The 14,537-nt window shown below is 39.7% G+C and overlaps 1 protein-coding gene across 2 annotated transcripts in view; it reads right to left on the bottom strand.

Moving 5' to 3' along the window:
• dapk1 (death-associated protein kinase 1) overlaps positions 1-10,408 on the bottom strand; it is a 77,526-nt gene extending 67,118 nt beyond the window's left edge. Inside the window, exons 1-2 of one of the 2 annotated variants that reach the window (XM_044331285.1) lie at positions 10,251-10,408; positions 9,337-9,549 (exon numbers count right to left, since the gene is read on the bottom strand). In XM_044331285.1, coding sequence (XP_044187220.1) covers positions 9,337-9,398 — 62 coding nt within the window. In that variant the 5' untranslated portion in view covers positions 9,399-9,549; positions 10,251-10,408. Of the gene's footprint in view, positions 1-9,336; positions 9,550-9,708; positions 9,795-10,250 lie in introns of those variants that run through there. The other variant, XM_044331289.1, reaches the window with a different exon arrangement.
• Positions 10,409-14,537: the final 4,129 nt, after the last annotated feature.

The following is a 14,537-nucleotide window of genomic DNA, read 5'->3' as shown; positions in this document are numbered from 1 at the left end:
CCAATCAGCAAAGAAATCATAAAAATACTAATTCATTTTAAAAGACATGTCACAAGCAATTAATTTAAACGAACGGTGCTTCATGTTTGCAAGTACAGTATGTATAGTCTGATATCGAGTGACTTCAGTGGGCGAGTATGTATGATAAAAGAATAGATATTCCAAAAAAAGAACATATTGGAAGGAGCGTTATATAATAAACTTTTCTAACATGTGATATAAAATGTTAACACAAGCCCTTTCTAATAGAGTGAAGTTTCTCACCAGTTTATTTTGATCAACTGTTCTGATTTCTACTATTCTGGGCTATTACACTTAATACTGTTAGTGGAATAAAAGGCTCCATGTAAAGGTACAGTAGGCTCAGTTTAGTTATTTATAATTGTTAACAGCAGGGGATAAGAATCTCACCGATGAGTATTAGCAACACAGGGTGGATGAAAAGACAGAAAAGTGGAAAGTTGTCTTTTCCTGACAATCACAGCCCTTCGGTTTCCACGCTTGACTGGTTGCAGTCGACTCCTAATTGACCACAAAGGGCTGTAGCTCACCCTCCACCCCCGACACACACACACACACACATACTGTATACACACACCGCAGAGCGTGACACCCCTGCCATTTACCCGTTAACATAGTTGGCAGGGATCCAATTACCCTCCATTGACTGCAGAGATTAATTGAAAATAAATCATTACGCTCCTCGAGGATTTCAATTTCTGACTGGAACGATCTCGAGGCTTAAGACAAAGATGGACAGACTGGCCTTCGAGACAATGACGGAGAACAAGAAAAGAAAGAAAAACTGACCAAATTACACTAAACTTGCACCGTTGAATAAATCACTTCTCCACCAACTGTCAAGCAAAACAACCCCCTAACAGTCTTTAGCTCTTACTTTTCTTATTTATCTTTTTCAAGCACTTCTCTTTTACTGTTCATGCTGATCCTGAGGTCACAGGAATATTATCATGCCTCTCTGACTCATTCACTCCTTACTACTGCTAGATAATGTTGGCAACAGACAGGCTCAGACTCCGTGCTACAGATAAGTGTGTCAGTTAAATGACTGAAATGTAAATACACACAGGACGGTGGCAACCGGTGAGAAGGATGTTACCCATCACAGTCTTTATCTATAGCGTCATTCCACATGGAAAATTCTTTGTTTAACCTCTTGACCCCGTTTATCTTTCGCTTTTAAACAATTTTCAGTGAAAAATACTCAGATTTTTGGAAAGGTGCAGAAGGTTGAAACATTTTTTTATTCATTTTATGTCCCCGTGTGATTAACAGTTGTGTTTTCATGTACAAGAAGACTCCGATCGCTGCAGTTTACAGTAAATAAAGTCTTCTTGCAGCGCAGACAGTGCAGATAAGGCTTTCGGTAATAGAAAGTGAAGAGAAAAATGGGTGGAAAAAATGCTGACATCTTTGCTTGTGAATGCTCTTTGCGTGGTGTTTTTGCACTGCACCTTCCAGAGATCATGTGTCAATCAAACTGTGTGGGTGTTCAAGGACGTCTTTGTTCACTGGACTTCTCTGTTGAGGAAGTTTGAGCTCTGGTCTTTCTCTGTCCGTCCACCCACAGCGGCTATTACCAATCGTGGCTTATAATTTCAAATGCATTAAGGCAAAACTTTAAAAGGTCACATATGATGCAAAATGCACTTTTCCCCCATGTCTTTTCAACATAAATATCTGTCCCTGGTGTGTGTAGAGACGCCCAAACTATGAGAAAAGACCATCCTCTCTCTTTTTCTCCTGCTCGATCTTTCAGTAAATGTGTGTGCAAAAACACTGTTTAAATTTGTCTCCCTTTATGACATCATAAAGGGATCTGTTGAACACTGTTGAGCCCCCCCAGCTCTTCAGCAGGCGGACGGTCCCCTCTCGCTGAAAATCTACTGAATCAACAGGACAGTCTTTATGTCCTCCCATCATCTGAGGGAGTGAAGACCCATTGGATTCACTTTATTTCTGATGGAAACGTCCCCACAACGACTGCTGGAACTTTATACTGCAGTTTTGTTATTACACGAAAGCCCGTTCTGCTCCTTGATCCTTGCTGGTATGTGTGTGTTCTAACGTTATGTAAACGTATTTGATAGACATGCCATGAAGGTAACGATACACGTGTGAAAAAAGAAATGATCAAACTTCAGGAATTCCTTTGCTTGGCAACGTTGTGTAACTTGGATTAGCACCAAGCAGCTAACTCGCTCAGACCATAAAGCTGTTGTGGTCCGCTGGGCACAGTATGTGTAAAGTCAAGCCGAGGCTAATACGCCCATGCTGATCCACAGATACACTTAGAGTTACTGTAATACTATTATTAGTGATGCTACTGCAGCTCCGTTGCAGTTCCAGTATGAATATGAATACTGTCAACGGCCCTCGATCTCTCCTGTTGCGGTCATATAATCTCGCATTGTATCACGGGCGGAAAACCACAACCAGTTCCAGAGTGGGGCATTGGGGAAGAGCAGATCATTTGCATAGCCACAGAAACAGCCCATCAAGAACAGGACTGTAACCGAGGGGCATAGAGGCATGCTAGAATGCATAATCTCAATATTTGATAGGGGCTTTGAGACATGTTATGGTTGCAAAAGTAGCATTCAGCTACAAACATGGAATGTTATAGTAGAAAAACTATAAATTAAAGGGAGGGGTTTGCACACTGATGTGGTTTGCATATGACTCAAAGTTTAAGCCAGGGGTGTATGATCCGGTATTCAAAGAATGGGAGCAAAAAGGCATAAGGGGAATGTGCACCATTTCAGAAAATGGTGAATTTATGAGACTCCTTTACAAAAGAGATAAGGTTGGAACCAGATGAAACTTCAAATAATGTGATTGGGTTGATTGCGGATGCATACAAACAGAAGGGGCCTCAGGTCATGTCTGCTTTCTACCAAGCTTTGTGGGGAAGCAAGGGTGGGGGGGGGATTGACGCTCTAGCCTACATAAAAGCAAAATGGGAAGCAGAGTTAACAGATAACAGAGGAAGAATGGTATCAAATGTGGGAGACACAATGTGCATCTACAAAATCACTAGTATGGAGGGAATTCTGCTGGAAGAATTTAAACACCCAAAATAAAAAGCAGCCAACTTGCTGCACAACAACACTGTTGAAGTGCTGTGTGGGAGCACGGAGGCTGACCGTTCGCATATTTTCTGGAATTGTACAAAGATAACGCTGTATTGGGAAAATGTTAATGTTGTTGTTAAAAATATTTTGGGATATGACATCCCAAATACCTGTCCTGTGATGTATCTCGATGGGAACACTGATTATGCTGTGATGAGAGGAAGATCTCTCTACTTGGCTGAAGTTTAACTTGCAGCAAGAAAGAAAGCCGTTACCAGACGTTGACTCCAAATCAGGAACACTGGCTGGAAGACATTTTTATTATGGAAAAGTCGATATACCTTTTGAGAGTCAAAGAGAATAGATTTAAAAAAGGACTGGAAAAAAATGGAAGATTTATATGAGACATGACACTGACTGAATTAAAATAATAAAATAAAATACATTTGCATGCATATTGAAATATTTCCATTCCATTGTTATTTTTATACTTTTTATTTGTTTATGTATCTTATTGTATTATTCCTTGTGTTAATGTTGATGTGCTGTTCTGTTTAAATCTTTGTGAAAACTCAATAAAAACTTATGTGAGAAAAAAAAAGTATAATCTCAGTGGTATTTTCAGCAAAAAACTTCAAAGACATGTTCTGGGGACCTCAGAGACCTATATTAACTTGTTGAAAAGAAGTATAATATGTGACCTTTGAAGTTCATCACCTTTTGTGAGCCACTGGATTTTGCCTGACAGCAACCTAATACAGAAGAAGTACAGAATGAATCACTATTGCAGTAGCTCTTACCGAAATAAGCATCGACTTCTCATCAACTGAGAATGTAAGAAGCCTTACAAATGACAACCGTTGAATTAAACATGGGATCAATAAGAACTAGCACGAATAATTCAGTCCTGTATCTGCATTTTCTTCTTCCCCGTGTCTATCAATACGTAACATAAACGCTGTACCAGAATTTACTCAAAAGGCAAATCCCTGAGATCAGTGTTGTTGTTAAAAACTGGTATGGTTGCATTTATCCACCAGCGCTGCCGCTCCTAGGGGTCGAAGGGGGGTGGGGAGGTTGGTGCGGGTGAGTGGCAGGCCTCATCAAGGCCACTCCTGCTACCCAGACAGCCCCTCCACCCAATAATGCAACCAAGGGTGAGGGGGGGGGGGGTAAATCTAGGTCAGTAGCTGGGGTACAGTCTGCATGGAGTGTATGCAAGGCATTAGCTGGTGTTGGTGTGTTAAAAATGTCAGTTTGCTGTATTGAACATTCTGTAGATGTATTTTTAATAATCTACATAAAGATTAGCTGTTTCTTGAGGAAGAGAAAGAGATTCTAAATTATAGGGCCATTTAATACAGGAACCGATGAGGATGTCTTGCGTGTAATCCTAATTTGTATTCATAGAACTTTGTCTTTGAGGTGATTTTTGCAGAGGAATAACCCAAACGCTGTCCCAGTTTTATGCATTTTAAGTTCATTTGCATTTCAGAATCCCTATACCCTCCCCTCCTCCTCTACGAATGGCAGTCACACGCCCAGACACACACATACACCATAGACACAAAAGGAGCGCCAGTTGGTGGAGAGCCGCACAGCGGTCAGATTAATGCAGACTAATGATAGAGGCAGAATATGCAAAGTCTAAAACTGCCCTGTGGACCAGATGAACGGCACACACACACACACACCAAATGCATTCCACAGTCAGCTAATGTCTTCTTAGTTCTTCTTCCTCTCTCCAAGTCAGCCGAAAAGTGGCTGAGTCAGTGGGTCTCCGAAGAAATGAAACTGAAGAAAACAAAACAAGAAAAACACTCTGAATTCAACTCACATGACCCACCAGTAATTCTGCTCCACCAGTCTTCTTGGATGCTGCTCCGTTTCGCTAAATAAAAACACGGCTGAGGGATCCTAAATGACTGCATGCGACTGTTAGACCAACATAAAAGCCTGCTGATATCCTAGACTGATACTGTCCACGTATGAAAGATCAGATATCAGCCAGTCAGTGTCGTCTACTGCTGACGTGACGGGGGTTCCTCTTCAGCCATGACAGCCATGGAAAAATACTCTAAAACCTTCAGTTAGACTTTTATTTTCTTTACACGCTCTATTAGGACTATCACTTTTTATTTGAAATCTGAAGTCTTATTCAAATGTGGGGAAAAATTAAATATTCAAACTGTAATGACCTGTTTGAATTCAATATTTACAGTCTATAAGCGTAGTTTGCCATCTGATCCAGCAGAGATTAAAATTCACAAAGTCACATCAGCTTGACCTGACCACTCTCTGACCTACCAGTAAATTTAAGCTAATAAATGAAAACGGAGAAGGACAGCAGTGAGCAAAGCTGTGCTAATCGAATAATCATGACACAGAAGCATCTGAGAGGCAGTGTGTGGAAGTATTTTGGGTTCTGCACCGTAGATGGCAAAATTACCGACAAACATAAGGCTGTTTGCCAACTTTTTACTCTACAACTCCAATTAATCAGAGGACTCACCAGCTAGTTTACCACAGCGGTGAGGCGGCGGAGACTTCAAACAAGTGGAGCAACATCAACTCTATCAGCTCGTCTGACACGGTGCAAGACGCTCTCTCTGACCACCGATGGATGGACGTCACCGGCCATATATGCTTCTGACGGTCACAGCAAATTGTATCTCCAGCACATTACGGTATACAGGTTGTGTACGCTCTATTCATCCGTTTCATGATGCTTTTTAAAAAATTAACTTAATTGTGAAGGCTGCACAGTGTCCCAGATTTCCCCAATCCCCCAGACAACAGGAGCTGGTTACATTAGAATTTAATTAGTGTGGGTTTTAGTTTGCAAATTATGGTTTAATCATAATTTATGGTTTTATCATGACAATAAGATTCTGTGGTAAACACTGAACACTTGGTTTTTTTTGGCATGAAATTGGTTATATGTGAATATATAAGGGATGCAACTAATGATTATATAAAAAGCCTTCCCTTCAATATGTCATTATTCCTGAACCACCAGCTACAGAGACCTTATGCCTTAATAGTGTTTTTATCACTGCAGTCATGATAGTCACACACACCACAGCACCAGGAGGTATCAAACAGGAGATCCTTTTAGATGCCGGCAGCTATAATGTCTTCAGTGATTCCACGCTGACCGCAGGCAGAAAGTGACAATTTTTCAGGCAATCTGTGAGGCAATTAGAGATCAGCTGAGTGCAGATGCGGTCAGAGCTTCCCTTATTAGCGGAAAAAGCTTCGGAGGACACCGGCAGCTGCACTTTCTATCAGGAGCACTTTGAAACACGGCCGAGATACAGACTTAACGGCCATTTTTTTTTTGGACGCGGTTCAAAAGGGAGCATTTGACCACTGATGCATTTGCCTGGGATTATCACACTTTTTACAATTCGGCTCCACAAGTAACAACTTGATGCCTCGCCAGAAGGCTCAACGGCTAACCTGTTGTGACACCGGCATTTCTCTGAATGGCGGTTCGTTTTGCACCTCTGATAATTCCAGTTCTCCGAGTTGCCTTCTGTAAATCTACAGGGCTGCTAAAAATGTTGCTAGTTCCCCCACATGTACACAAAGCACTGTCGAGCCTGAGAAACCAGATCCAAGTCATAAGCCAGTTAAATTACGGTCGGATGAATCAATCATTTTGGATAATGTGAACACTTGAGAGCCTCCTGCACCCTTCACATCTCCTCCTACTGTATCTACCGAACCCTGCATATTACTTCCTCACTCTCCTCCTCATTATACTGCTTGCACGCTCGTTGTGAACATACAGTAATGATGACTAGATGCTCGGTTTCACCGGGCTTCGGTTCGATCATGCGTGCACGCCAAAGCAGGCGGCATCGGTGTCAGTGAAAGGATAAAGTCGCTGCTTGGGTGATTTCTCATTTTTCCTATTTTGCCAAACCAAACAGGCCTCAATCCAATTCCGGCCAGAGTCAGGCCTGGTGTACAGTCAGATCAAAAGCCTCTCTGTCTTTTAAGCGTGCAAGGCATTATAGTGCAGGTCATGCTGCTGTAATTTAGCCGATGAATAGAGAAAGTCACTTGTTATCAACACAAGCTAACTTTGTTTAATCCAAAGTTCACCCGAGACGAAGCCAATGAAAAACATTTAGAGGAAAAATTTTTTGTAAATGAGGCTGCGACAAAAGCAATGACCTTAAGTATGTTTGTTTTATCTAAAATGTCAGAAAACAGTGAGAAACGCCTGTTACAATTTCCCAGAGTCTATAGTGATGTCTTCAAATGTCTTGTGTTATTCAACTAACAGTCAGAAAGACGACAGATATTCAATTTATGATGACATAAAACAGAGAAATGCTGCAAATCCTCACATTTGACCAGCTGGAACCAGAGAATATTTGAAGTTTTTGCTTGAAAAATGACTGACATGATTAATCTGTTATCAGAATAATTAAAAAAAATCCTTTTATCCCTATTATGCATGTAGCCTTAAGCTCCCTCCAAGCCATATACAATGCTTATGTTTCATAAAGAAATGAAATCCCCCCCCAAAATGATATGTGCAATACTCTATCAAGACTGTTTGGAGCACCGTCCAAACTTGCTTGGACGCCTGCTTCACAAGACTGACATGTTTACCATATTTTCAAATGTTGGAAAGTTTATGATTATCACATTATGATGACAGAAAACCCTATTTAAAATCTCTACTATCTTAATCAAAAACCACAATGAATAATGGATCCCCGGTGCTGGAGTGACGACCAAAATGAGACTATCACGCTCACATAGCCGCGTCTTTACCTCCAGCCAGAAATTCAATCCCATTAGACAAAGCTCCTCAATCGTCTCCATTACCAAAGTAGCATAGCGAAGCAGCGACAGCAACTTCAGCTCTCCCCTACAGCGAGGGAAGGTGAGCTCTAAAAAAAAGGGGGAAGCGGTGTCGCCTGATAGGCCTTAGAGAGCAGAAAACAATTGGTTGATTATTACCAACACAAGGTACATGTGTCACTTTGATAAACCAGAAACTCACAGAGATCCGTTTCCCTGTTTCTGACAGATATCTGAGCGGGCGTCTGCAACCCACTAGTAGGGGTAAATGCATTCATGCTTGTGTTATTTCTACCTTTACTATGATTACAGCTGCAACTAATTAATTATTCTCATTTTCGATTAATCTGTTGATTATTTTCTTGATTAATCGATTAGTTTTTTGGTCCATAAAATGTCAGAAAATGGAGAAAAATGTTGATCCCAAAGCCCAAGTTGCAACCTAAAATGTCTTGTCAAACAGTCCACAACTCAACAATATTCAGTTTACTATCATAGAGGACTAAATAAGCCAGAAAATACTAAATTTAAGAAGCTGGAACCAGAGAATTTTAACATTTTTTCTTAAATTACTCAAAACTGATTCAAAATCGCTTACCAAAATAGTTGGCGATTAATTTTCTGTCGATCAACTAATCGATTAATCGTTGCAGCTCTGAGCATGATGTAGCTTTTAATCAATGCAACAAACATTCAACTGAAAACAAACCAGTTTTAACACTGTGCTTTCATATTCAGCAGGACAGCACAGCAAATCAAGGATAGCCTTCTCACTCTTCAGCCTGTATGCGACTACTCTGCTTTGTCATTAAAGAAGCTTTTCTGCAGAATCCAAAGAAGTGGGGGGAAAAAAAACCCCACCTGCGGTCCATACATCTCAAATTATTTAATCTATATTCAACTCCTCTTCTCCCATTGTCAGCATACACCTTTGTCCAAACAGAGATTTGATAAAGTGGACACATGCCAAGCTGCGATGTAAATCCTCTCCCGGTAAAGATGCACTATGATACCATCCTGCGATAAATCTCCAGGAACAGGCAGCTTCAGTAACAAACGCTCACCTCTTCATCACTGACAAGGATGCATTATGGACTGCATTAATCAGAGACGCACTCACACAGTGGGGGGATGCATGTCCTGGACACTACTTACAGGCATAGTAGGCTATGTATGTATGAAAGCATGGGTGAGCTTATGCATTAGTGTTTGCCTGTATGGACTAAACACATTAGTATGCAGTGTTGTGGGTACAGCGTGGCATGAAAACACACATTTAAAGCCAGCTATATGAGCACAAACAGATGAGTTATAATGCTGTATGTGCAGCCTTTCCTTCCACCCTCCCTGTCACATCCATGAGAAAGGGGAAGTTCATACGCATTAGAAATAAGCATAAACACCATGTGAAACTTACCTCCCCAGCTCGTCTCCAATTTCATAAAATTCCTCAACATTTTCCTGGTTGAAAACAGTCATGTTGTCCAGGCACTCTTCCTCCTGTTTCCCCCCCCACCGACCACAGGCTTGTCCTCCGTAACGGCACACCGGCTCTTCACAGCGGCACCATCCCTACCAGCAGCCTCCGGTCTGGGCAGGGTTACGGCCAACAATCCTCCTCATGTTAGGGCTTCAAAACCGAGTGGAAAAAAAACAGTAGAGAGAGAGAGAAAAAAAAACACAACCATTAGATCTCGGCTATGTATCCTGGCGTGAGTTGTTGGGAAAAAGGTGGGCGTTCAGTCAACAAAAGGAAACCAAACTGACTAACTGAGCAGTGAACCTGCACCTCCAGGGCGACGTCACGACTCCTGGAGCTGATCTTTCCTCTTTGAATTATTGGGCAATAACAGCAGCTGCCAGTGTTCAAGATAACATAAGCATAACTATGTCACCAAGGGCTGGTTAGGAATGCAAATAAACCCTTCATGAAAGCTTGGTGTAGCCATGGGAAACACGGTTTGGCAGCAGCAGCAGCTACTCCTCCTTTTTTTTTTTTAGTCCAGCAAGGAAAAATGACTGCTGAGTAAAGTCATAACGCTAGCCATATCTTCTTTAAATAATGACTCAAGAGAAGCCGGACAGGTGTTTAACCCAGTTTTAACCGTGCACCGGAAATGTCACAACCATAAAAAACATAATTTGAAAGCCAAACCTGTTAAGCTTTTCTTAAATTTAAACCACGACTCGCCCCTTGAATATTCCTCTGCAGTCTGAAATATTCACATTAACATTAGCTTGTAACGTACGTTATGCTTAACCGACCGTTATTGGCTCCACCGCGGTCTAAAATTGAGTGAAATAGTACGAATACACTGCAAAGTATCTTACAGTATGCCGGTGTGTGTCCCTGCAGCCAAATGTAGCCGAGATTTCATGCGTTTTTGTGGGAGCCTGTGACCCAGGTTTGGCTCACGGAAGACAAAATGCTGGCTTGAAAGAGAGAAATCAACGTTAACAATGTAAGGCAGTCTGGTCCTGGCGCCGCGTTCAAGTTCTATGGGAAATTGTGGAACAAACGTTAGAACCGCTCGGGTTAACGTATACAACAAAACGTTAATATGTGGCAACCATACATCTTAAAATTCTGATATTAGTTTTCTACGCAAAAAATAAACACGGGGTTATTTCCATGTAATGATTTTTGGCGATAGAAATGTTAGTGAAATTGTATTTTTCAAGAATAAAACTGTAATTACCGGGTTTTTACTGGACTTAAAGGCAACACCGGTGTATGTCAGTTGGAGGAGCTGCTTCGGTCGCAGGAGGGCAGCAAAGCTTTCACTTTTATTTTAATCACAGTTTAACAGAGGGTGTAACAATTTGATAGACTATTTGAATCATTAAAATGTGGGGGAAAAAGTGGCTTAGCTATTTGTTTTGTTTATTGAAATGTACTGTAAATTTTCTGGTACGGGATACAAATCCTCTACACCAGACTCTCAAAACAAACAAACCACACGACAAAACAATACTTATAATAATAATTCCACAAATACTCACAAATCAACCCATCAATTATAAAATTGTATAAAATAGAATATCATTTGTTGACCAGACTATGCAGACTATCCAGTCTATTATTTAAAGAGCCCGTACTACATCCTCTGGAAGCTCATTTACAACATAAAGTGTGAAGAAGTGTTTTCTCCTCTCAGAGACAATATTTAGTGGGTATGATTAATAATAATATCAATAATATTATAATTATCCAGTTCAGGGGGCCGGAGCCTTTCCCAGCATGCACTGGGAAAGAGGCAGGTTACACCCTGGATGAGTTACTGAGAAACAAACTTTACAAATTGGAGCAGGAGGGGCCCCTGTCGACCTTTCACTCTCTGGTGCTCATTATGACTTTGATTTGTATTGTACATGCTCAGTCAAGGTGAAGTGTTGATCTGGTCTGGTCTCCTTCACACTGTAAAAATATGAGACCCGTTAAGAGCAGGAAAAATTCTTTAAAATCCAAATTACAGTATATGTTAGAATATTTTGATTATGATTCACCTGTCTATTATTTCTGAGATTCTGTAGTATATAAATATCAGAAAACAATGAAAAATGCATCTCACAAGTTCTCAGAGCCCAATGTGACAACCAGTGGTTTAGGAAGTATTCACATCAAAAATACTTCATCACAGGCCAAAGTCCTGCACTGAAAATATCACTTAACTAAAAGTATTATTGGCAATATTTATGCAATACAATATATGCAATGTAATGTATACAATGCAATATATATAGTAAAAGTACTCATATTTCAGAAAAAATGGCCCCTGTGAGTGTTGCACTATATTATATTATTGGGATATTATTACAGACACATTAATGTGTAAGTAGCATTTACTGCTATTCATTTCAGTTCACTACAGATCTTTGTTGTCCCACATTAGGAAATTATATTTGCAGAAAGGCAGCATAAAGACACAAATCATGAAAACATAAACACAATAAAAACACAACAAGACCATAAAAGACATTAAAAGTGTCAGTACTACACACAATTTAGACAATAAGGATGTATGTTTAAAGCAAGGAAAACAGCAACAAGAGGAATAGAGATAAGGCAAATTAAGTACTAAGATGTATGAGGCAGTGTATAATGTATTATAATTAAATGCACTTACTGCCCTTTTGGTACATGAAAACTTGAACCTGTTGCATGCATATTTTGGAAACCTGTATATCTAACCAGAGGGCAGGATGCCAAATTCCTTAAAGAGAGGCTGTAGTTCAAGTAATCAAGATGGAGTTAATTTTAAGTATTTTATATACTGTTGGGTAGTTAAATTTATAATAATGTGGCATATTTTAGAAGTTCAATATATGTTTTGAATGCAAAATCTTAATCTGTAAAGTAGGGGTGTGCAAATACAAATACATTATTCAGCAAAGCACAAATAGTGTTTCGTTTTTTGTTTTTTTTTTACGAATATTTGTTTCATACAAATATTTTAAAAATGACTTGTTTTCAGGAAAAAACAAAACAAAAACATATCAAATACCAGTGCGCAGGTCAGTTACATCGCTATCTCAGTCTCTCTCCTCTGCTCCACTGTTGTGTCTAACAGCAGGTTTCAACGAGGGGAGTCACATCCACCTGCTACATGACGCACATTTCCTAATTTGGACATCACTCCTGGAGTTGGGGATGTTTCCCAGAGATAAAGCTGAGCTACTGACACACACAAAGTGCTCCCAATCAATGTATTTGTATGTGTATTTTATTGTACTTCTGTATCTGTAGTATACTGTGGTTTTATGATAATAAAAGCTGTATATTTCAATTACACTGTACATGTAAAGCCCAACTCTCTGTGCAACACATCAGTTTCATGCTCTGTATTGGAATTATGTTAAATGGCATCGTCCCTATCAAATAAAATAAAAATTCAAAATTCAAATTCAAATATTAAACTGAAAAAAGCTGCAAGTTCTCACATTTACAGCTGGAAAAGACAAGTTAGCATTTTTGCTTGTTTAAAGACTTTCACAATTAATACGTTTATAAAAACTGTTGACACACACCCTAACAGGGAAAAAAAATAAAGATAAGTGGGAGCTTCTTTCTAGAGAAAATAACATAACAGTTTTAATTCTAATATTAGTGTAGGGGAGTAAACATACTCAGCTCTGGAGGGGCTGTTGATGTGGAGATTCAGTGCGCTTTTAAAGCTGGAATAATTTGTCGGTCCTCTTTAGTGGAGCAGCTGAGCCACATAATTGTGCACTTAGTGAAGAAAGCAGCAAAACTGACATGTACCAGCTGAAGAGGTGGCAAATGAAATGATTTCTGCCATTACACACTTTGCTTACAAACAGAGGGCCAGATGGTTTTTATTACTGTACATGAGAGAGATACAAAGAAGCTGAGTTCTGTACATCTAGTGAGTGATTTTATACATATGCGTTTGTGCCGTTGTGCAAAGAATGAATATGTAGTGTGAAAATATGCAAGATGGAGGTGAAAGGAGGAATATCACTTCACTTGGAAGCCAGTGCTTTCAATGCACATATGGCCATCATGTCAGTATTGTTTTCAGGAGGACTTGAAAAATGTCCTTTATCTGCCTATTTCTGCCTCCATCACTGATGGAGCAGCCCTGAAACAACGTGAGGTCAACATTACTTTTGCCAGACCAAGAAGCACTGCAGGGACTCAAAATGCAAACATTAGAAGAACAGACGATTAAAGATTAATATGAAAGCTTTGCATAAATACTTACCCTCTATTGAATTCATACAAAATTTTAGTACAAACATTTCACTTTTATGTTCCATGTAGCTTCATTCTCGTGTATTTTATCATTAAATTTTGGACTCAAGTGGCTTTTTATTGCCTCACTGCATTCATTTGGCAGAGTCATAGTGTATTGGGCCTATTCTAGAAAGCACAGTCCAACAACAACATGGAGAAATACATTTTATGCACTGAACTTCTTTTCATTTCCATTTTCTTTATGGTTATAAACCTGCTCCTTCTACTCAGAGCTTTCAAGCAATATATGACCCTCATGTTCAGCTGGGGCCTCATAAATGCCCACTTTGCACCAGCCTGTCAACATAATGATCAGTGCAGCACAGTCTCATAAATCATATTATATTACAAGCTTCACATATTGCAGCTTATGTATGTAAATAATAAATGGAACCATGTACTGTTTGTACTGTTTGAGTATGTCGCCATAATAAATCTCTGTCCTCCGCAGTTGTTGTGTTGCAGTACAATAAGATTCTTTCAGTATTACGTCTTAATTGGAAACATCAGGGTGGTGTTGTGTAGTTTGTAAGGGACACTCCTGCTGCGGTGGAAGGATTATACCTCCATCTGCTGGTGAACAGCTGCACACATAAAACAGCATTTATCTGACAACTGAATCACAGTCTTCAGCCTGATCTCCTGGTTTTATTAGACAAAGATTATGCTTATGAACATTATTACACCTACTGTATATATTGCACGCTATATACTATAATATATATAAAAATACATGCAACATGAACATGCAACTATTTAATCTTCTGTCATTTGTACAGGAGATGTCACAACTAGCAATGTCTGCTATTAAATCACTAATGGCTCAAAATGTTTTAATCTATGTACATATTAAATGATCA

Source organism: Thunnus albacares, chromosome 2 (genome assembly GCF_914725855.1).
Source record: "Thunnus albacares chromosome 2, fThuAlb1.1, whole genome shotgun sequence".
NCBI classification, from domain to species: Eukaryota; Metazoa; Chordata; class Actinopteri; order Scombriformes; family Scombridae; genus Thunnus; species Thunnus albacares.
The sequence above is the reverse complement of the archived record's forward strand: the minus strand, read 5'-3'. Positions and strand labels throughout refer to the sequence as shown.